This window comes from Empidonax traillii, unplaced genomic scaffold (assembly GCF_003031625.1).
Source record: "Empidonax traillii isolate 1590-97213 ecotype Southwest subspecies unplaced genomic scaffold, ASM303162v1 scaffold874:size323092, whole genome shotgun sequence".
NCBI classification, from domain to species: Eukaryota; Metazoa; Chordata; class Aves; order Passeriformes; family Tyrannidae; genus Empidonax; species Empidonax traillii.
Window position 1 is genome coordinate 139,446 of NW_020956067.1, and position 24,951 is coordinate 164,396.

At 40.0% G+C, this 24,951-nt stretch overlaps 2 protein-coding genes across 4 annotated transcripts in view; both read right to left on the reverse strand.

The window, feature by feature from the left end:
* The window catches only part of KCNK13 (potassium two pore domain channel subfamily K member 13), a 52,778-nt gene extending 52,344 nt beyond the window's left edge, over nucleotides 1-434 (reverse strand). Inside the window, exon 1 of the mRNA XM_027902435.1 lies at nucleotides 53-434. Within this exon, the coding sequence (XP_027758236.1) occupies nucleotides 53-392 (340 nt within the window). The 5' untranslated portion in view covers nucleotides 393-434. The remainder of the gene's footprint in view (nucleotides 1-52) is intronic.
* A 6,815-nt stretch (nucleotides 435-7,249) lies between these two features.
* TDP1 (tyrosyl-DNA phosphodiesterase 1) overlaps nucleotides 7,250-24,951 on the reverse strand; it is a 49,298-nt gene continuing 31,596 nt past the window's right edge. For all 3 annotated transcript variants that reach the window (XM_027902432.1, XM_027902430.1, XM_027902429.1), the window contains exons 15-16: nucleotides 18,670-18,784; nucleotides 7,250-7,730 (exon numbers count right to left, since the gene is read on the reverse strand). In XM_027902432.1, coding sequence (XP_027758233.1) covers nucleotides 7,657-7,730; nucleotides 18,670-18,784 — 189 coding nt within the window. In that variant the 3' untranslated portion in view covers nucleotides 7,250-7,656. The remainder of the gene's footprint in view (nucleotides 7,731-18,669; nucleotides 18,785-24,951) is intronic.

Sequence of the window (24,951 nt, forward strand, 5' to 3'; positions counted from 1 at the left end):
GCCCCGGTCCCCGCCCGTCCAGCCGCTGCCGCCAGCGCGTCCCGCCGCTCACCGATAGTAGAAACGACGGTGCCCACGAAGTAGAAAGCACCGGTGAAATCCCATCGGGGCCGGATGTCATCGACACGGATGCCGGCCACGTTGGCTTCCTCGTACTCTCGGAGAAAGCCCCAGAGCTCGGCGCGGCTGAGGTTGTGGCGCCGGGTGAAGTTCTCCAGCCGTTCCTCCCAGCGCTCCTTGGCCTCCCGCTCCGTGGGCAGCTCGATGGCCGAGAAGACGGCGGCGCCGCACAGCATGTAGAGCAGGATCAGCACCGCCAGCAGGAGGAACCGCGCGTTGTCCGCGTTCAGGCGACCCGCGCTGGAGCAGCAGCAGCCGCCGCGACACGCCATCCTCCGCCCCGCGGGACCGGGCTCCGCGCCGCCACGCTACGTCGGGGCCCCGCTGCCGCCGCCGGGCATCACGGCACCGCCCGCCCGCCCTGCACGGGGCTCAGGGCACCGCGGGGCCCAGCGGCGGCGAGCAGCGCTCCGGGGAGCCGGCCGGCACCTCCGCCCCGGGGGCAGGGCGCTGCCCCGCCACAGCCCCGCGGCGGACGCTCTTCGGGCTGCAGCGCATCCTGCGGGAGAGGGAACAGCCCGTCCCTGTCCCGTCCCGCAGAGCCTCTCAGCCCCACAGCCCGCCGAGTCGGGCTCCCGTGCCCGGCAGTTTCATATCCCCTTCCTGCCCCCGCCCCGAGCACGTCGGAGCGGGGCGCAGGGAAAGACACCGCCAGGCGCTTCCTGGCGGGGGCGAGGCGAGATCCGCGGCAGCTCGCCCCGCCACTTTCCCCCGCCACCGCGGGGCTCCTCGGCCCGGGTCGCGCCCCCGAGGGTGTCCTCTGCCCCCCACCAGGACAGCTCCCCGCGGCAGAGGCGCGGCCGCCGCCCCCGAGGGTGTCCCCGGAGCTCTGGAACAGCAGCTGGCAGGGCGAGCCGCCCCTCCGCCTCCACCTGTCACAGGGACAAGGTGCTCCCCCTCCCCTCCCGGCATGTGCCCAGCCCCGGCTGTAGGGCCGAGGGGTGCCCCGGGCAACGGGGCCTCTTAGAGAGATCAGGAGTGAAATCCTTCAGTCGATGACACGCCTCCGGTATCAAAACAATAAAAATTTCCGCCCTTTGCCAAAAGAGGATGTCTCCTTCTCCACAGGTCTGGTTACCCATCACCTTCCCGACAAGGTGTTACATCTTTATCCTCCAGCGCTAGGCAGTTGAAGGGAAATAGTGTAGGGAAGATAGAGGCAGCTCTCCAGCTGCAATGTGGTTTAAAAAGGCGTTATTTACAGGTTCAGAGAGCTCTTGAGCCAAATATTCTGGAAATATTCTTACTATAAGAAGAAAAAGCTAAACTCAGCAATATCTGGCAGTTACTACAGTGCTGAATTCTACTTTAAAATAATTGCAGGCTGGAATTCTACTCTGTTAAACATAGTAGCATATAAACACTTTCCAATGAAAGACAACCTACATATTTTTTTTTTTTTAGAAAGCAGGTTAATTAGCTATTACAGTAACATCTACTCTCCTTTGCCTCTTTTCTATTAATTATGTTGCAGTCAAAATGCAATGGGAATGAACACTAAGGTCTTAGCAATTAGAAATCTCGCACAATGGCATATAATGCTTTTAACAGCCATTGATGGTCTTACAGCCTGAGATAGATTTGGGCATTGGTCTGAGCCCTGGGGGTGCACTGTGGGCAGTTCTCTGCCAGAGTTTGGGAGAGGGTCACCAGCTGTGTGGCAACAGCTGCTTGGGCAGCAGGGATGGGGAAAAGCCACGCCCTTTCCTCGTGTTGCACACTAAACCAACAGCCGAGGATGAATAGGATTCATGCGTCCTCATAATTTTTTTTCTATTTGTTGTTATTCATAGGTGATACGTCATGTTCCAGGTTTTTATTCCCTCATCATTAGTCTTCACTATAGACTGACATATGGCAATCAAAATTAGCAGCAATGCTGGAAGACACTAAATAGTGAAAAAATAGAAAAATGAGATGCCAGTCAAACTAACCAGACTCTGTGCCAAGTGCTAGAGGTAACCACATGCTTCCATAAAGAGTGCTGGTGTATCTTTAAAATTATTGATGGTTCTTATTAGAGAAAAAAACCCCAAACCAATATCTCCCTGCTTTGCCAGTCTTTGCCAGCCAGAAAGAAGACAGAACTCAATCAGTGTGCTCCCAGCCAGCATAGGCAGCAGAACTAACTAAGTACCCTCAGTCCACACCGAAATCTCCACCCATCAAAACTGTTCTAGGGTGGCTTGGATTAGCACAGTGGGAAAAGAAGCCTCTAACTGCTTGAAACCATGACATCAGTGTGACTGCCCAAAGGACTATGAAAAACAATCCTACTATCCTAAGGATTATCCAAGGAAAATTATTCAAAGTTATTAAGTTCCTCCTTATTTACATATTATTTTGTTAGTGTGGAAAAGTCATTTTGGTGTTGGTCTTGGGCATAGAGGGAGTTACTACATCAGTGCAGGTAAAAACATCTGGCACAGTTTTCAAAGACAGTGAAGTTTACTACTGTCACTGGTCATCAAAAGTTGCATGATCCATTAATTTTTCAAATTTGATCTTCACCAAATTAAAACACTATGAAGGATATGCAGTGATTTAATCGCCTTTCAAAAAAGCAGCTTTTTAAGGGATAGACTAAGAGTGAGTTAATATGGACTGGAATCCTGAAGAAGAAAATGAGAAGATGGCTGGCAAATATCATAGGTGTGGCACCTTTTGTTGTTTTAAGCTTCTTTTCTTCCTTTATTCCCCTGTTTTAATTAAGGTACTTATTCTAAAAAATACTTTCTTTTAGCAAAGGTCACCACTTCCATTGCTCTCGGGTAGATACCTGGAAAAACTGGAGTGGGGGGAGAGAACAAACAGTGTAATGATGCCGTCACACATTCAGGTAATTCAAGCAAGGCTGAATAAAGAAATGCAAGGTGTTTACTGGCATAAGCTAAAAAATAAAAGTAATCTCAGTACAGCCACTTGTGGCATCATTATCAGGAAACCTGCTACGTCTGCCTTACCCCTCAGCATCATAAGCACACCTGGTGTCTGTGTGTGTGGGCATTTAGTGACAACAGATTGGTGCTGGTGAGTCTTAGCACCACTATAAAATAACAGGAAAAAAAATCAATGTATTTACTCATTCCGTTGATAATGTTGAATGACAACCCTGTAATTAAGAAAGCTACACTCACTAATAATGAGCACCAACAAATGTCTGGTCAGAATAGAGTTATTATTAATGCATCATCAAATTATTTGGAAGACTCATGCAGGGATTTAGTTACTCTCACTCTTTGATAGGGTCAGTACTTTTTAATCAGGGATCTCCTTTGGAAGTGATTAGCTGGTACACTTAAACAAAAATCACTAATTTTCTTGGGAGGAGCTATGGGAGAGCTAAAACTTACTCCTGAGCAAACTTTATTCATAATGAAATATTCTACTAGAGGAGCAGGAGTATGAAATAGGGAATTATGGAATTATGTAGGTTGGAGAAGATAAGATCATTTAGTCCAACCCACAGTCATTAACCTAACACTACCAAGTCCACCAGTAAACCGTATCCCCAAATGCCACATCTACACATCTTTTAATCCCTCCAGGGATGTTAACTCCACAACTTCCCTCAGCAGTCTGCTCCAGTGCCTGACAACCCTCTGTCTAAACCTCATCTGGTGCAACTTGAGGCCATATCATATCCTCTTGTCCTGTCTCTTGTTATCTGGGAAAAGAGACCAACCCCTACCTTGCTACACCCTCCTTTCAGGTAGTTGCAGAGAGTGGTAAGTTTCCCTGGAGCCTCCTTTTTTCCAGGCTACACACCTCCAGCTGCCTCAGCTGCTCCTCATATGATTTGCGCTCCAGATCCTTCACCAACTTTGTTGTCCTTCTCTGGACATGCTCCAGCACCTCAAGATCTGTCTTGCAGTGAGGGGCCCAGAACTAGATACCTGGTTTGAGGTGTGGCCTCACCAGGCTGAGCACAGCAGGGCGATCACTGCCCTTGTTCTGCTGGTCACACTATTTCTCATACAAGCCGAGATGCCATTGGCCCTCTTGGCCACCCGGGCACACTGCTGCTCATGTTCAACTGGAATGTTGATCCTTGCCTTCACAAACTAGAAGGCACTTAGAAGTTAAGAGGCTGAACCTGGCTATATAAAACAGATTTTCAATAATGAGAAATGTGAAAACTTTTTCCATCTCTTTTACTTCAGTCACTTCCTCTTGGGGAAGACATTATTCATTTACAGTTAGGGTAGACCCCTTAGCGGCCCTTTTATTTGAAAATATTTGCAAATTAATTTCTACAATTGGAAAAGTGAGGCAGAGGTAGACAAGGCTTAGAAGCCCCTATAAAGGGCTCTTAAAGAGCTGCCCTCAAGAACAATTTCCACTTTTGGAAGCCACTTTGCACTTGCATGCTGTTCATCTTCCAGCATTTCAAGAGATAAGAAAACCACCGTGGGGCTGACAGCTTAGTTCCTCAAAATGCTTACCAACCAACCACAATTCAGAGGCAATAATTTGCAGTTAATGGAGAACTAAGACACACAAATCAACTTGTTCAAAGACAGAACAGAGCCAGAAAAAAAGTTGGTGAAAGAATCCAGGAGCCTCCAAGCATTCCTCCATCCTAAACAGTGGAAAATATTTTCAACTAAAGGATAAGCTTTTTACATTAATACAATGGGATCGCAATACCTTGAGAGCACTACAAACATATTTAGAGAGCAGTGACCGGGAATCAGTTTGAGTAGTGATAAATTTTTGATAAACCAAGAAGCAGAAAAGCTAGTATATTACAAAAAGAAGAAAAGCCAAGGATAGAAAAACTGGAGATTAACACAGGAACTTCTCTGAACTTACTCAGCTCCTTTCAGCCTGCAGTACTTTCCAGTTTCTTTCTTTGCCCTTCAGGATGCCAGTTACAGTTGCTCAGATTAAAAGAAACTCAGACATAAGAGAGAGGGAATGGTGTGACCACTGTCAGTGTTCAGCTAAAATTCTGACATCCTGGGGCACTGATTAATTCCACAGCTGTGAGGTGTCAGCAACTTTATTGATGCCAGTAGAAATATCTGTGGGATTAGGTAGCATCTAGCACCATAAAGAACATTACATCTCCATTCTACCTTCTGTCGAACACACACATTGGGTACCCAGAGTATGAAACAAAAAAATTATTAGAGTGGTACGAAAAATATAATTTAATAATACTCTGACAAGACAAAAATTAAAATCTGGACAGTCAAGAAGTGTTCTCAAGTCTGCCCTGGCACCTGAGAGCATGCAGGTCTAGAAAATTGTTATTAACTAGCCAAAGGTTTTCCCAAGAACCTTCTGTCCAACTCCAGTGTGTACTGAATTGCAACTCAGTTTGGCTGCAAAAGACTGTGCCACCTTAAGAGTTTTAGTTATCTTTAGACAGGTTTTTTTCAAAACAGGTTTTCCTTGTTTTTGGAAGAGAATTGTTTAAACAGGTAAAACAGAACTACATGCATATCTTTTTCAACCAAACTCAACCTCTATTTGAACCATTAGACTCACACCACAGACTGTCCAACAAAACAAACCCCTCACCTTCACTCTTCCTCCACCTCTGCCACTCAGCACTGCCTCACTTACATGCTTATTCCACAGCCCAAGTTGCTTTGGGTCACAGATTTCCTGAGTGTTTTCCTACTGGAACTGATCACTTGGTTTATTTGTCCCCAGAGGCAGACTTTGGAAGGATTTTCTGACACTTTCATTAATATGAGCCTTGAAGAGCTAAAGTTAAACCACACCAAGTTCCTGGACACTGAAAGATTCCAGCTGCAATTTACCAGGAATGCCTCAGAGCTGGTCAAACCACTCTGTGACAAAACCAGAAATACTCATGTACATAGCATTAATAAATCACGTCCTTCACAAATTCAGGAAAAATGCCCACTGTTAGCCAACCTTCTAAAGCTCTTAAAGCTTTCCTCGTGTAAAGTCATCTTCCTACTTAGAGAACTTTTTTTAATTCTCACAAGACAAAAATTATTAAAATAATAACACTGTTAAAAAGAAAATCTAACAATGAAGTTGCTATCTCAGTTTTTATAGCACAACGCTCCATTTCCAAGTTGCCTTCCCCAATCCCTGTCTTTTCAGGCTCATCAGGGACAGAACTGGATTGTTCATGCTACATGCAGAAACTGTTAAGAGTCTGCACACAGAACTGAGGAAAGGTGAAAGCAGAAAGCAATCTTCCTATCTGTTCCATGGACATCCCAGCAGCACTCTGATCCTTACTCAACTCATATTATTTGCAAAGTTCTCAAAAACAGATAAAGCAATGATTACTGAGCCTCTAAATTGCCAACATGAGTTAAGAAATGAGCAACCTAAATACCCACGTTTCTGGCATTTGCTGTCAACACTGTGTAAAATTCCTCCACGTTACAGGCAAGGCTATTTCCCTATATAGGTCCATTTACCCACTGAATATGAGACTGGACAATTTTATTTCCCCAACAATGACTCAAAGCCACAACCTTTTTGAAAGAACTTGAGTGTAACTGGAGAAGGTAGAAAAACAGGGAAAGTATCTGAAAGATGGAAAAGAAGCAGTACTTTGAAGAGTTTCTCTATGAATTGGTCTGGGATGGTACAGGAAAACAAAAGACAACTACACCTTGCTGGGCAGATGCCATGACACTTTCCTAAACATGAACCCTTTCTGTGGTAATTTTTGAATAAATCAGGAACAGATATTAGATAAATATTAGAAAGTAGTGCTCTCCCAGTGTACTCCAAATCATCTTGGGGATAACACTGCCAAATGAATGTGGTAGCACTGGAACAGCTACCCAGTTAGATAATTTGGGATCCAGAGAAAAACACTCCGAATTAAGTACTACATTAGACCACAGGATTGCCAGGTTGCAGGACCAGTTGTTCATAAATCCCACAACACTGTTTAAGACTTCTCTGCAGCTCTCAAGCCCATTCACTGTAATTTAGTGTTTTGGACAGTGCCCGAGTGTCTGCAGAGTGATGAAAACAAAGAAGACTAGGAAATAACTGAGAAGCCACCAACTAATGCAAGAAACTAAACCAGTGAATATTAGCACTTGCATTAGAAGTGATCACTGCAAAGCAAAATTATAATCCAATCCAAAATGCACACACTTAAGAAGATGGAACAACGGTATGTAAACAAGATTGACTTTATTTTTATTTAAATCTTACATACAGTAATTTTTATTCCAGGTAGTGGGGTCAACTGAACAGTCTCACAAAACAGCAATTTTTAAATTCGTTACAGCTAAAAATGCAGGGAGAATCTCTGAGAATAGTTCTAATCTTGAAAAGCATATTAGGAACCACAGTAAGGAAGAAAGATATAAAAAGGTATTAAAAAATGCAGGTTCTCTTACAATAATATGGTTTCAGATCCTTCAAGAATCTCTCCATTATCAACATTTAAACTTTTATTTCAACTACAAATTAGCCATTATGGCAGACGTTATAGCTTACAGAACAGAAATAAGCAATCCTGCAAGTAGCACGGCAGGCTCAGTGTCAGGCTTGTGAAACATCACAAAGTATTAGAAACATTCACGACGGAACCCACATATTTCCATGTGTATCAGGGGCATCAGTGTAAGGAATATTCCAAATCCACGGTTGATCTGTAAACCAAAACAAAAACATAGTCGTGACAAATTTGTTTATTAGGTTCAAAATTTTGATCTTCTTTGTCCCTTCCCTTTGGAAGAAGAGGAAGGTCAAAATTCCCACTGATTTTCAGATAACTTCATGTGCAATTTCAGTTTACTGGAAATTTTTGTTCAGCTATTTTTTAAAACTGTAAGATTTAAAGTTTTCAAAAGGCTTTGCTTTTCTCCCAAATATTATTTTAAATATAGTTACCATAACCCAACATGTTATTTACCAGCTGTATAAGAATTTTATTTTGGACAATATACAATAACAGTAAAGCTACCAAAGGTGATTTGGTCCAGTGGCAGCAATTGTTGTACTGCATATCTCTTAACTCATGGAATTAAAAGTAAGAGCTGTAATACATTAATATTTTTCACATGGACTGTAAGAATTCAGTACCTAAAAAACGATACTGCCTGACCTTTGGAAAGTTTATGTTCACCCCTCACTTCTTCAAACATCACATCTTTAGATGAGCAACAGGTTTGCACCATACAGTTCGCTCCCTCCCACTTCTCAGAATACAGAAGCTATTCCCACTCTTGGGAGCAGAAAAGGCAACACAGCAGGAGCCAACTGCTAGCTCTGCAACCTGCTCTAGGTTCTTCTTCCTACGTGTTGCAGAAATGCAGCTTCTCTACAAAGCCAAGTGAAATACAGAAAAAAATCCTTCAACCCTTTCATTGAGTTTTCTCAATTAAGAAATTTATATAAATCTAGCCTGCTTATTTTCTCCATCTACAAAATGAGCCCTGGAGGAAGATAGTGAAATTAATCTGTACAATGCATAAATGAAACTGAATTGTACCAAAGATGATGGCAGTAGCTACTGATTATGATTACTGTTGTCGAGTTTTAAGTTTACAGGACCCAATGCCAGCTCTCAGAACATCAGAAGTGAGAATTCCTGTAGCAAGGAATGGAGTGTAAGGAAGTGACAGAAAAGTAATGAAGGGCTGTATAAATTACACAACAGCACACTGTGACAAATATCACACCAATTAAACATGGAAGGAGAGCACTGCTACTAAGTGCTCATTATTATTTGCTACTACAGTGTCCTTAATTCTAATCCTGTATGTTGCAGCAAAACATATCCCAGCAATGCAAATGTTTTACCAAAGTGTCTGTTTACAGCAGGACGAGGGTGATAGGGTAATTGGTTCCTTTTGGTTACAGTGGACAGGTGACTTCCAAGCGTAAAAAACAGAAGGCATGAGAAACTGGAAGAAACAATAGCACTTAAGTCACAGTGCATCTCCAGAAGAGGTCCCTAGGATTCTGGCTCAACTGCAGGATATCTAGACTTTAAGTGATCTCTTAAAAAGATAAAAAAAAGCAGCACCATTATTTCCCTAAGTTTCTTTTATCAGTCTTCTGGGGGAGAGCTATGTGTAGCTTTTGTATTTCAGGTGAATACCCTACCACATAGTAAACATTAACAGTTATAACAGTGGGTATGCAAGTGTTGAGAAAAGCACTGAACATTTCAAACGTACATTCAGATTTGAACACTGACCTCTAGCTATGACATCAGGATAAATCCAGTCCCACTCAAGCACTGAAATCTATCAGAGAATATTATGTAGCTTGGACCTATCCATTTTCGCTACCTTTTGCAGTTACTCTGCTTAATTCAGTAAAATATGCATGCAAAGGAAGACTTAGATGAACAGAAATAACTTCAGCCATCCCCTTACAGCACTCAGAGGCCTCAGTACCTAATTTAGCTCTTTATAACTGTGGCTATCTAAAAGTTTTCTCAAGGTAAGTATTAAAGTACTTGGAATTTTGCTCCATTAGTGGGATGTTGTTGGTTTTATAAGCCACCTGATAGTATTTTAGTAAGTCATGTGTAGAACTATTGCTGAAATAAATTATAATTCAGTTATTTTTAAAATATCAAATCAAATTTAAAATTATTTATCACTTTTAATAGGAATTATATCAGCAACAGAAAGAGACAATGACTGTGTAAAAATATTGTGTGACTCCAGCTTCTTACTGCTGCACACTAAAATGATTCCCAAACTTCTGAAAGTTCATTCCTTCGATCTTCTGGGGAGGGGAGGAGCTCCATTAAATAAATTTTTAAAGCGTCCTCAACATCTTTACACTCCACACATTTCAAGTTCCGTGCTTTTTTGTCTCAAGTTCACCTCACTGGCAGTTGGCCGGCACCACTGCTTCCTTCTGGCCTCACGTGTAAGCAGCAGAACCTCAGCACTAAATTTTGCATCCAGTAAAATGAACTGGGCCATTCCAACCCCACTGATGCTTTCAGGTTATCCGAAAGCTCAGGCAAAGCACTATTGCAGTTGTGCTCAGGCAGACTTTTGAACATCCCATCACAACTGAATACACTATCACTTTTTATTATTTAGAGAGGCCCTGGAAGACAAGGCAAGTTCTTTTTTTGAGCAACACCTGATTAATCACTCAAAGAATCCATGCTGGCAGACCATCTCAAAACTTCATATTCTCATAAATATGACAGATGGCAGAACAGTCATAATCAGGAACACGCAGTTGCACAGTAAAGTATAGAATACAATTAAAGCACCTTCGTGATTCTCTTCCTACAGTGTAAAATACAGATGTCTTTTACACTGTGAGTGGAGACCTGGATGAGAGCATTCCTGGGTGATTTCTAAACCCAGAGAATGGATTCTTAGATCAACTTAATTGAAAAATGTAGCTTCAAAGTAGTAAGTATTCACAAATATAGAAAGATTACTCACAAAAAAACAGTTCTTCAAGTCATTCTGCATATACATTCTAACATGGCAAACTCACTCCCTCCTGCATGAAGCTAGAAAGTTCCCCCTTAAGCCTTTGCACAAGGTACACGCTACACTTCAGCCTCTCCTATCCCTTTGGACGAGTATGGCATTTAAAATGGAACTAATCTTGTTCCTCTCAATGCAAAAATCATACCTGTAAGATCCTACAAAGGAGGAAAGGCAGAGGGGGAATAGATGTGACAATGATTCCTGAAGGCAAGGACAATGACCACTTGTTGGGGGAGGGGGAAAAGAAAGCACAATCCAATACTGAAGTTTAAACACAGGATTTGTTTTGTATCTCAGAGTGTTGATGTGCTGAGAAAATAAAAAAAAAAACTCCTTCACACTTTTCTGAGGCCTCTCCCAAGTTGTTATAAAAACCCCTCGATATGTATTAAAGTTTCAAGTTGCCCCCCTACAACAGATGATTTCCTCAGTCAACAAACTGTGTAATATCTAAATCACAAAGTAAGTGATATTCCTTGACTACAGCAAGCAGCTTGTACCTTTTTCCATGCAAAGTTACAAAGAAACCCTGGAGCTGTATTTCTTTGTGTAATCTAATCTGCTGTAAGGAACTTCTCAATAAGGTGAAACAAAAGGAAGAGGGGAATCAGCCCCCAAGCACTCTAAATGAAATGCTGTGCTGTCTTTCACGAGAGGAACAAGTCAACTTGCATTGGTAAGAGAGAACAGCAATATTACATCTGAGATGTGATGCTGGAGTTCAATGAGAAGATAATGTTATACAACAAAATTGCAGTACTCATCTAAAAGATTCTACAGGGAAATAAAAATCTGAGTACTATCAGAAGGCACAAAGAAATTTTACTTATAAAGAGATCTTGCCAAGTAAGATAGGTTGTTGTGTTTCCCAAATACCAGAATGGATAATTTTCAGCTTTCCTTCCAAGGCACTCTACAATTATACTGCTAGTCTAGAGGTTTCACATATCTTAATATCACTGATGCTGTTTGAATCTGTTGATTAACAACAGAGGCATTGAAGAGACTCATATCTATATGGTTTATCTGTCAAGATTAAACTATAGTACTGTCAGCTACCAGATAATGTTACCTTTTAAAAATTCTTTAAATGTTTTGCCCTAAAGATGCATCTGCTGCCCACAAATGACCTTCTGCTGTTCAGCTGACTTTCAGAGGTGATCAAATGTGATCGCTCAAAACAGCAACGTGCAAAGAAATAATAACATGCATGTTACACACAACAAATGTTATCTGCTAAAAATATGAGGTCCTTTGTCATGTCAGAGTAAGAATGACCTTAATCTTTATTTTAAAACTGCCAGATATAAAACACGCATGTTATTCTCTGCATCAATGAGAGAGGCAAACTATGTATATCATGCACAATATAACTGCTTTGTGTTGGTAATTTAAAGCAGTTGGGAAGAAATACTCTAAAGGAAAAATGCCCAAGGCCTCTCAGCAACCTTGACTCTGACCTGTCAGGATGTCATACTCTTACATTCCCTCAGACTTCCCCTATAAATTCTGCACTCTATACAAGATGGTTCAAATCACATTTAAGTTTTATAATGGAACTGGGTATCATGCATCTATGCTGAAAAATAACCAAACTAAGCTGCTTTTTAGAATTCTTGAATTGGCTACCTATTGAAGCAAAATATCAATCACATGGTGAATTTGCCATCTTGTGACGGTGCTCTCAACTAACGATCTGAAGCACATTTTGGAACATCTCCGTTAGTCAAACCCAAGCTTTGAGCTCAAACAAATTGGCAAGTAACACGCAAAACAGATCAGACAATCTAGTGGCTCCTTCTGGTCTTCAAGTCTGCAACCCTGTCAAAACATTACATAGAAGTGGTCAAACTAAATGGTGAATCTGTAATTCGAGTTTCCTCTCATGTAAAGTGTTAATTTCTTCACAATTATTATAAACAGCTTTGCAGGCAAAGAGGTTTTCCCATGTACTCAAATATTACACATGGACTCTGGGAGGCTATCTGAGGCATCATCTGATGTCAAGCTGCCTTATGAGAGCTTCAGTCTCAAACTGCAGATTTACTAGTCAACAATAATGCTTTTGGTTCTGCTGAGGAAGGAAATGGATGCCAACACCGATGAGACTGGTTCCAAACCCAATTCCCTGCCTCTTGCTATGAATTACCATGACAAAATATATTTGCTGCTTGAAAAATTGAAAACTAAATTTCTAAACACAGTCAGATTTATGTTCACCATTGCTCTGAGTGTTAAATAATTGAAGTATTTTCTATTCATTATATTACTATCACTAGACACAGGACTAGCTCCTAGTTGTCATCTTCTCAGAAGAGAGGATATTCTCTTAGACTATGTACCATATTAAGCATACAGGATGCTACTAGTCTAGTTCTTTCAAACTCTTGGAAGTCAGGTTTCATATAGCTATGCAATATTAATTAGAAAAACGAGGTTATTGAAAAATACAAATTACTTTCCCAGAAGTCTTCTCTCTCAACGTCTTAAAAAAATATTTGAATTACTGAATGGAGAAAGTGAAGAATTCTAGAACTTTGGAAAAGAAACAAAAGGTGGGAAAAAGGTAGAGACCCCATGAAGTGGACAGACATTTTCCCAGAACTTATTTGGCCTCCTGAGGATACACCAAGTCCTTGTGAGGGAGCTCACAGTAAGGAAGAATTCCTCTAACTTAGCTGGACAAAACACACATCTCTTTTTTTAAGCACTGTGTTACTAGGACAAGGCAAAATAAATGAAAATTATACCAACCCTTAAATAACAGGATAAACATAAATACCTAAACCTACCAGAGCTGGAGGCAAATATGCCAGTAATTTCTTTTCTTTTTACTCAACACAACAGTTTATATGTAATAAATGAGATGCAGTGTTACTAGTTTACTGAAATCACTATAAATATTTACCGAATGTAATTTGCCATACTCCCAATTCCCACTCATTGAAAACTAGACAAAATATCAAGCACTGAATATCTGAAGTTACAAGGAAAAGGTCAATTAGCTCTTCCATGTAAGCGTGGCTATGGAACATTGAACAGTGAGCAGGGTCCTTCATAAAGGAGAGAGCTGTTCCTGTGAGACATGATCCTTTTGTGCATCCTTAAGAACACAAAATCATGGCAGTCAGAGATTGAAAACTTCAGTTAGAGAAATAATGAATTGTTAAGTGGGCTGTTAATTTCTCCTCGATGCTTCAACTTGCATTAAAGCTAATTTCCATCTCATTTCTCCCCCATTCTTCCAGCCTCTCATAGCATGAGATTTTACTCATGTTTTAGCCATAGTTACCAAAGGTAAAATAGATTTTCCACTGGAAAATAATGAAATACATTTCTACAAGTTGTTAGAATCATTCAGGGAAAATCCTCAACAAAGAGCAAAATAACCAAAGACCAATGTACTTCATATAACTAGCATGTAGAGAGACGAATATGTAGTTTCACTCTAACTTCAGAATAATCTTGACTGAGTTGGAACCCGTCTTACTGTATACTGATGCCCAAAAAAAAAAGCAGATAAAACTGTTTAGACAGAGTTTTATGTTTTCTCTATACTATTAATCAACTAAACAGTTTGTTTCTTTCCTTGATTTAGATATATTCACTTAAGGGAAAATTAAATAACTTGTTTATCAGCATGCACTTACCCCTCTATTTTATAGGGTTCTCCTCCAGAGAGTTTAAGAAGTTCCAGAGCATTTTGAACTAAGAGTTCAGAAAAAGCTTATGTAAATTACTGCCTTGTAACCCAGTCAACTCAAAGAACTGCTGATAGATTTATTTTTTAGTTCATCCCCTTTTCAGTAGCAGTGTAAGAGTTCTGCAACAAGTACATGAGATAAATAAATCTAAAATCTGGCAGAATGACATCACAGAGAAATGTTTCACCTGCTCAGGTTTCCCTAAAAGAGCAGAAAACAGCCAATTAAGCAGAATTCTAATCACTCTTAAACGTGACTAGAAAGCTAAGTGCAACTCAATAGGAAAAAAACCCAGATGAAGTAGTCCAAAATACTGAAGGTTAATAAAACAACATGTTTTACATAGATTCAGTGACTCACTGAGCTAATTAATCACATAATCATTATTTTCTGACAGTTTTTTGGTTTACAATTATTTTTTTTCCTGCACTTTAGTGTTTGCTAGTAGGTTTGATGGGTTGGTTTGTTTGGCTTTTTGGGTTTTATTTAATCATCATATATAGTTACAATGAGCTACCTGACATGAAAACATTTCTGGTATGATTTCTCTCACAGAAAAAGTGTTACCAACTCCACATCTCAACTTGAAGTGATAATGCGGCTATACCAGCTATGGTTTGAGACTCAGGTAAATTTTATTCTTTGTTCCCTTCAGGAAGGTTAAATGACTTGGGTTAGCAGCAGCAGTTAGAGTTTACCTGTCTACATACTGTCCAGCATGTCTCCGTGCAAGTCTGAAATACAGCTGAAAACTTAAATGAAAGAAATGAGAACATTTTAACTATGTTATGTGTCACAGAGATAATATATCATAATTTCCCTACCAGTGACATCTTAAAGCACATCAATACATCCTTCAGTGGTTACAGCTTAGCCTATGATTACATTTCAGTGATGGATAATCCATCTCTCTGGGAGAGAAAAAACAGGCAAACCCAAGAAATTATCTGTCTCACAATGAATTCAATTTATATTCTAGAAATCTTTGGGAGAAGCAGAGGAAGAAAGTCTTCATGATTGTTTCTCCAAGAGATCCTATTTTTCTGTTTTGCCTAAAATTGAGTTTTAGAATGAAACCTATTGACTAATGAGGCAAACCAGGCAAAGGCACGCAAGACTTCTCTATCTTTCTCCTCCCTGTTATACAGGTGAGAGAAAAGTAGGACAAGGACCAAATTATTTCATAATTACTGAACTTAATGGACATTAAAAGGCTGTGGATCAACCTCATGAATTATTATGGCTGAATCTAGGCAGATTATTTACATCATTTACTGATAAGTTTATTAGTGTATGTACTAAGATCTATTTTATTGCTTCTCAAGATGTGTTAACTTCACTGCAACAGTTTTCATGCTCAAGTCCTGCCCAATATGATAAACACCAATTAGTATGAGAGAAAGCCTCTGTGACAGAAAGACAAAATCTCTGCAATTAAATTAGTTTCACAAAACACGAAACTGCTTTTCCTTCTCTTTGTTACATAATATAGTAATAGAATTCTCCAAGTATATTTGATCCATGACTAGAACTTGCACAGGAAAAAACAATTTACTTCAGAGTATCTATATTCTACTTAGAACTTCACATAGCAAATACATAGCCCTCCTCCTGACCATCTCTTCACTATTTCGCCTGCTTCTCCTCCCTCCTGCTCCTAACAGGATTTTTCTGATTATATGAAAGTGATATGTACTTTGTTTTCCCATGGTTAGAGAATCTGAGTTAATGGAAAATCCCCCAGAGCCTTTTCTCCTTCAATTACAGGGATCAGCCAATACGGTTTCTTTAGGGAAAGGATAATTACTTGCATTTCTGCTTCTCAAGACTTTATTAAAATAAATCTATTTATATCACTCCAGAGAGTTTGGGAGTTGACAACTGTATTGTTAAGGGCAGATTATTTTATGAGTTCATCCCACAACATGGGAATTCTTTAAACATCTTTTCCCCCACGAGGCTGAGGAACTAAAACAGAATATTAAGGAAAGAGATGTGAAAGGGCACGGGCAGCTGGCTTTGCTTCCACTGCCAAAGGCTAGACAACCTGAATTCTGGCATCTGTTCATATCACAGGAGAAGCTGGGACACAAAACCTGAACTACAGCCAAGTGAGTTCTCTACAGAAGTAAGTTTTCTGTGCAGAACGTGAAAAAAGTTTATTGGGAAAAAATTTTTTCACATTTAGTTGAAATATACATAAAGCTCACTGACACAGGAGATAAAATGTTAGAACTAAAACAGGAATAGTATTAGCTACACATTTTTGCACAAGGAAGATAGCACATGAAACACACTTAAGAATGCACACAAGTCCTAATTATTAATGTATGTTTTAAAATTTCCAAAAACATCAGTATGGTCTTTTAGAAAAACCTTCCAAGAGCACCAGTTTGACCATCAGTTAACAAGCAGACAGCATATACATATCCTAGAGTGCAACTGCTAGTTGTAGTATATTCTTCCCCTTTAGTTGGCTTGTAACCCAGGCACAACCTGTGCTACTGCTCCCCAACACAATATTAACAGTACTAAAATAGACAGAGTTGTTTTATACTAAATAAAATAGCATAAAAAACTTTATCATTTCTACACTGAGCTAGTATTTTTTATTCTGGGAAAACTGAAATACCACTTAGGACTTCTTTTAGGTAAGTAGTAAGCTCTTGAGAGCAGAACAAGCATCTTTCCAAGTTACAGAACACGCATCATATTAAAGAGGTGAATGCCAGGCTGTGTAGCTGCTGTCATACTTAAGCTTTTGACTTCTATGATCATGGATCTACTGATGAGAAGTCAGGTTTGCTGGAAGCTGAAGGGATTCACCTGATAAAGTGGGGCAAGAGCCTCTTTGTCAACAAGCTGGCCAGAACTGTAAGCAGGACTTTATTCTAGACTCAGTGGTAAAAGAGGATGGAGTCTTGAACAACACAGAAGAGCCAGAGGCTGCTGCTGATGCGTTAGGAACCAACAGGGAAACACCAGGGAAATGTTGCAGAGGAATTAGGGCTTGTTCCTCTAAAATGGTGACACGATCAATAGCCCAGCTGAAGTGCCTCTACACCAATGCATGGATGACAAACAGGAGTTGTAAGCCACTGTGCAGCTAGAAAGCTGTGATCTAATTCATATCACTAAAACTTAGTGGCAAAAATCACATGACTGGAGCACTGCATTTACTGGCTATCAGCTGTTCAGGAGGAATGGGCAAGGAAGAGAGATGGGGATTTCCTCTATATATAAAAAGTGGATTGGCTGCACAGAGCTGTGTTTGAAAAGCTGCGATGTGAGTAAGAGCTTGCAGGTCAAAAATTGGAGGTCAAGCCAACAAAGGCAACCTCTTGACTGATGTTTACTACAGGTCACCTAATAAAGAGTATGCTGGTGAAACCTTACTTCAACCATAGCAAGAAGCATCATGCTTACGGGCTCTGCTCCTGCTGTGGAACTTTCATCACCCTAAAACAATGTGTCTTCACTTTTATTTACTACATTAGACTCCATTAAAGTCTACTGATTTCTTAACTTAAACATCGTTTCTCCCCACATCATTTGTTAGTTCCAAAATGTACAGAAAGATGTGAACTTCTATAAACACTGTTACTGTTACTTCAAGCTCTGCTATAGAGGATGTCTTTTTCAGATCAAGGTTTCTCAAAAAAAGAAGTTAGTTACAATCTTTTGACATTATCTTTAAGAATAAAAATACAGATATTGACTCTTACCAAGTATTTCAGGTTGCGCATCAACACTATTATCCTCAATGTAATTTTAGATTTCTGAGCCTTCATCACCACATAGCTGCACTTGCTTGTTACTTTCCTGATCTGCATATTCTAGAGATAGTCTTGAAAACTGAGAAAGTTGAGATTTTGTAAACCTCTTTAAGTGTTATGAAATACAGACTATGAAATAGAGAATGGATCAAAAGTAACTCTTCTTTCTTCTGATTTGCAGCAATTCTTTCACATTTGTTCTATGGTATTTCCTTAGTACTCTACTTCCAGAGCATTGTTTTTAACTCATGCCTGCTCTCTTCCAAACGTTCCCCTTTCAAAACTCCTTCCCCTATTAGTTCTGCAGAAAAGCATTTTGATTCCATAACGAGGATCTACTTTCCTAATGCGTAGAAGAACCCCAGGAGGCGAATAAAAAATAGTGTTGAAGTTGTTAATCCAAAATTTAAACAACAATAAAGGAAAAACTAGAACTAAAGAACTCTATAGTTGCTTTCCTTGAAGTCACTAGCAGAATGTGGACTGATACCATATCAAATGCAGTCATGCCACAAAAATGTTAAAATAAAGCTTTAGAACACAGCAATATTAATATTCAACTGACTCAGAGTTACTCAAGTTAGTTTGCTTCATGTATAATACACCCACTTTTCTTCTGAATGCACATCTCACCTTTGCTTCCATACTGTTCTGGTGGTAGGTCATAAGGTACAGGAAAATATGTCAATGAATCTTTGCTTTCTGGAAGTTTTCTTCCTCCTGCATGAAAGTAACCTTTGTCCAATCCCTGTGAAGGCAGGGAAACACAGAAGACAGACTTATTAGTTTTTGGGGAAAAGACAAACCCAATCCAGAATAGATGTTTTCTCAAAAAGTTATTTCAATAAACAAGATGTTTTGCCTCCATTATTGAGATTAGATACTTCCTGAAGCACCTTCCTGTCTTTAGCTTCCCTTACTTCTTAAGTACTTTCATTGGCTTGGCCTCACACATGGATATACTCTGCCTTCTCAGACCATTACACATATACCAATTTCCATATTCACTAGGCAAGCACTTTTGGTGTTTAATATTTAATTAAAGCAAAAAGCTTTAAAAATTCTCTTTGCTGCTTAGTTTCACCCTGACCACATTAGTTAGTTGATCAGTGTGTTTCATAAACTGAACTAGAATTCACCCTGTGTTATAGAAACAAGTCTTCAAATCTGTGTTTTTCACATGTCTTGGGTAACATCATCCCTGGAACCTAAAATATTTAATGAAGATTTGAAACTGCTTGCATAAAAGCTTCAAAGAACACACTCAGAATGACAGCATTACTGTCAAACAAGTTTAAGGACTATAAAAGGAAAAAAAGCTATAATGCAATACAAGGGAAGAGAGATTTAAAGTGTTTCAAATAACTTGGGCAGACATTATTGCTTAGCCACTTATGCAGAGAAATAGGATCCCATTTATCAACTGCAGTGGTTATACAAATGCAAGTCTGAGATTTCTAATAGCCTATTGTCAATCAAGAACAAATTGATTAAAACAGAAGTTTCAAGGTTATGAAGTTTATATTATTTATTTTTGAGATTAGCAACTGTATTTTTCTTTCGAAAATCATAGAATAGTTCGGGTTGTAAGGAACCTTCAAAGGTCAGCCAGTTCCATCCCTCTGCACTGAGCAGGGACATCTTCCATCAGACCAGCTTGCTCAGAGCACCATCCAGCCTGACCCTGAATGTTCCTCAGGATGGGGCATCTATTACCTCTTGGGGAAACCTATGCCAGTGTTTCCCCACACTCTCAAAGAAGAATTTCTTCTTTGTATCTAGTCTAAATCTACCCTCTTCTAGTTTAAAACCATTGTCCCTTGTCCTGTCCCTACAGATTCTATTAAAAGTCTGCCCCCCCCTTTCTTACAAGATCCCTTCAGGTGTATGGCCAGTCTTCGCGAGCGAAGATCCGGGGAAGGTCTTTACACCTTCCAGCCTTCGCATTGGATTTTTTAGGTGAGACACAGTGTGCGCGGAACTGAGCCCACCCTTTAATCCTGAGGTTCATCTGCCGGGGCCAAGCGAGCTTGGACAGTGGCAGCGAGGTCCTCAGGACGTAGATGGATTGCCTTACAGGGCTAACGAGCTCCATCTGCCCGGGGAGTGGCCCCGACCGGGAATCGAACCTGAGCCTCGGCAGTGACAGCGCTGCATCCTCAACCACTAGACCACCAGGGGCTCCCTCCCTTCAGGTACTAAAGGTTGCAGTAAGATTTCCTTGGAGCCTTCTCTTCTCCATGTTGAACAAGCCCAGCTCTCAGCCTCTTCTCATAGGAGAGTGCTCTACCTCTCTGACCATTTCTGTGGGCCTCCTCTGGATCTGCTCCAACAGGTCTTTCCTGTGCTGAGGGTCCCAGATCTGGTGGCAGTACCTCAGGTGGGATCCTCAAGGGCAGAGTAGAGGGGCAGAATCCCCTCCCTCGACCTGTTGCCCACACCTGCTTTTGATGCAGCCCAGAATAGAGCTGGGCTTTCTGAGCTGTGAGCACACATTGCCAGGTCATGTCCCAATATTAACTTATACTTTACCCAAGCTGGGTATGGTCCATCAATCTGAGTTTTATGGCATTACTGTTTTGTGATAGCACAAGGAAGCATCCTAATTACCACTAATTACAATCCCATTGTATTCAAACATACATGTCGGGTCAATTGAGATTTCTGTCTATACTTCTACAATACCGCGAGTTTTTCTTCACTGACTTATTACATCATCAAATGTTATTTTAAGTTGGAGAAACCAACATTTACAAGACCACACAAAGCATGGGAATCAATGCAGCCTTATGCCTTTTTCTTTGATATTCAAGAAGCATAGTAACAGAGAAAAAGGAGAGTGACAGTGTCAAGCTGTATTATAGCAGTTCTAGCACATCAGTTCAAGAATCTGCTTTAGAAGATAGATGCTTCTTTTGTCTCATGACTCAAAGTAAGAGCAAACTAGTAGTTACGATGTAAAAAACACGATGTATTATTTCAAGGACTAGGCAAAAGCCACTGACTTTTAAATGAGAGAACGGGGGAAACAAACAAACATGATCCATGCTAAAGGACTGTGTGAATGAAAATCCATTTTGAACTTCCCCTTTCACCATTAAAGTCAGATGAATTTTCATAAAACTTCATTAAAACCAGGACACAGCATTTTGTGGAGCTTAGCCTGTAAGTAACAAGCAATAGCTTCAAAACAAACCTATGTAAATATACAAGATTACTTTTAAAAGCTCACAAACATCTAAGGGTTTGAAACTGACCGAAAAAATAATAATAATTACTTATAAATAAATGCAACAATCAAGTTGTACAGCTTTACTTCCAATGAACTGGAATCATTCAGGGGTTGGCAGAAATTCCATGTAAAAGGCAAATAACCATACTTCTGTCTGTAGTGGAAAGAACATGAAATATGGTAGCGATTCTATAGCTAACAAACTACAGGAACTGTGTTAGTGGTGGTGGTGCCAAGAGGTTTTTTTAGAGCTCAGAGAAGTCAGGTTTGGTGGAGGGTCTGGGTGGTGTGCAGTCCTAGATACTGAAATCATCAGCTAAAATGGTATGTAAAAAGTTTGATTTCCCCAAGAGCCTGTGAGCTTCTCTGTTTTCTATATGCAGCTATGAGGTAAGTGTGGAATGGCAGAGAAGCTTTCTCTGCTATATTGTGAGATCATTCTTATTCTACAGTGAGCTTCATATACCTGCCTGATCAAGAGCACCAGAATTACAAAGCTGCTGCCTGGCGCCATCCAAGTTTGAAGTTTGCATAACCCTTGTGATCAAAGCACATAGTGCAGGACAACACCTATTTCAGCCTCTACATACAAAGTAATGCCAGTTTAATCCCAGTATCACAAACTATGTCACATGTAACTCATTCTAAAGTTCACAGAAGTGTTTTCACACAACATGAAAGGAAGAAAAGCACCAATTGTAGGACATTTTTAATTTTTCCCCCGTTATCCATCCTTTTTTTTAATCTAGTAACATCTTTTGTTTCTGCTTAGTTTCTTCTACACTCCGTGCCCTGTTATTACTTCAGCATCTTTCTTTTCAGGCATTTTGTTTCCTTCTCTTGTATTACAACTTTGCCTTCCTCTGCCTTGTTCTTCTTCAGCAGTCAGCAGTTATATTTTCCTCTCCTCTGAAAGCCTTATTTCCTCTCTGATGCTATCCTCCAATGCTGCTTGACTCCATCAGTTGATCCCTAAATTGTTTTATTTGTCTGTCAGAATTACCTTCCATTAAAGAAATACTAATGTAAGAAAAGATATTTAATTTTCCTCAAAACACCCTGGAGTAAAGGTTTAGTTTATGGAATACATTCTTTACCAAGGCTCTCCGAGGAGATTTCACAGGCTTTTAAAAATAACTCATGTGTCTATCTTCACACAGAAATTAAACTAATTCACACACTTTGTTTTGAGTGTTTCCAGAATGTTGACAGTTCTCATTGCTGTTTCCAAAAAACCAAGCAGCAGGATCTTGCCTAAAATAGTTCTGCCTGCCTTGTAAATTTTCCTCAGCCATATTCTATTCTTTCGGAATTTTTCCCTCCACAGTTTTATTTTGCTTTGCAACTGCTGCTCAAAGAATATATTTTGAAATGTTAATAGATACATTTCTTGGTTGGGAAAATAGAAAATCAAAGAAGAAAGGGGCACTACATTACCTTGAAAGCTAATGTTACAGTCAAAGAGCTTAACCTACTTAATTTTGGTTGAGCTATGACTGAAGGTGCCTGGTTCAGTTATGTGAACTCAGCAAATATTTAAGCAGTTCAGTTCTGATGATCACACATCATGCCTGGCTGCTCTCTAATCCAGACTCAGTTCATATGCCCACAGTCAACAGCTCCACAGTCAACTACAATTATCACAGTCAACTCATTACCAGTGAGTACTTACCATCAAATACAGCATTTCAGAATCTGGCTAGTACTATATTCAACAAACCTTTAAAGGGATTTAAGTGTTCCACCAACTTTTATATTCAAGCTCAGTTTACCTTACAATCTTATCAGACACGGAAGCTATGAGGAGGAACTATTTACTTAAAAAGCTTTTCATCAGTAATTTTCAAGATTTTTCCAACAAACTAGTTACTGGAACATGCTTCCCAGAACTTTATGCTTTTAGATTACGGAGTTCTCTCAACATATTTTACCTGCCAAAGATGTACTTTATTTCAGCCTCTGGAAAGGAATCTCCCAGCAGCTGAAACAGCAAGTTGAAAGAGAGGGAGTGTAGATGTAGGAAGTGCAAAATAGAAATGGAGATAGAAAGGAAAATGTAGTTCAAACACAGGACACGAATTCTATAAACAGTTTTTGATCAATAGAAGCTTGTGATCCAATGTCAGCATCAGCTGATTTTTCCCTAAACACTAGAATTGTAAACGATAACAGCTGTTGCTATGTTGAGAACAACCATTCAGCATATTTCTGAGAGTCTGTTTTAGCACACCAGGCCAAGACCCAACCTCAAAGCATAATTTTGGAAGCATCTTAAAAAAAGAGACAAAAACTGGCAGTCAACTGATAGCAAGCAAGGAATGATCCACTTCCAAATTTGTATTCAGTGGAAAATAGAAGGCACAAGCCACAGAGATGGAGGAGTTCTTAAGATGAGTAATATTGAGTGTGTGCTACACAAGTACACCAGGGTAGCGTGGCCAAACAGTCTAAGGTGCAGGATTAAGGCTCTGCTCCACTCTGGGACACAGGTTCAATTCCCATCACTGCCAGGGATATTTTAATGGTTGGACTTTATGAGCTTTAAAGGACTTATTCCAAACTAAGTGATTCTAGGATTCTATGATGCTAAGTCTTAACTTCTACCGGAATAAGTGCCATTAACTTTGGGATAAAACAACCTGAAGAAACAAAACTATCAGAAATTGGCAATTTTAAATCAGCATTCCAATAGCTAGAGCATGGTGAGTCTCTCAAGGCCTAGGAACGCTCAGTTATTCTTCAGAGCACTTCATCTAGTTTGTACTTTGTCTAACTTTAGTTGCAAACTTTTCAGGTTCTAAAAATTTTAGTCTATTCCTAGTTCTCTGTTACTTTCACCTAAGATTATTCTGCCACACAGTATACTAAAACCACAGTGAACCAGTGTGACAACCAGATCAAGTCATTGAAGAAGCACTTCTTATGCAGTTAACTGTGGGGCATATACATAAGACAGATTTGCAAACTAAGCAGTGCAACTTGAATATCAGATGGCTGTATGTACTTCAGCCAAGTATTTGTCTCTCTGACTACCTCCTTGTGTGTCTCTGCAAGCTCTCAGCGAAGAAAGGAAAGCAGCTGCAGTCTCCCTCCCTGCTTTGCTCCCAAATGCACCATATAATGTGACTACTGACAGGTCACAAGTTCTCTTCTGGCTGCCAGTCTTCACAATTAAGTATCAATATGTAGGAAACTGGGATGTAAAGAATTGACTATTCTCTTCCAAAGTATGTACTGTTATTCTGAGGTCTGAGACTCAAACATAAGACTATCTCACAAACACTAGCCGATTTAAGCACAGTTACCAGCACAGGAGCTTTCTACAATTCAGAAAAAGAAAAACTGTGAGGGCTGTAGAGAGAAAGCATTGTATTTCCACAATGCATCTTTATATTGCATATATTTTAATTAATTTATTTGACAACATCAAACTAAATCTTTTCAAGAAGTGTGATCTATGTCACACTCCTGTCAATTCTGGATGAACAACTCTCTCAATTCGCTTGCTGAAAAACCATCAGAAGCTAACCGATTACACATCACTTTGCAAAAAATATAGCAGGTTGACAGACCCAGTGAAGAGAACCTTGAGAACAGATTTATACCTGCATGTCTCTCCATATTATATTTCCATCTTAAGTGCATCCTTTGTCCCTCCATTCAGTATCCTTCCAACCCAAGTG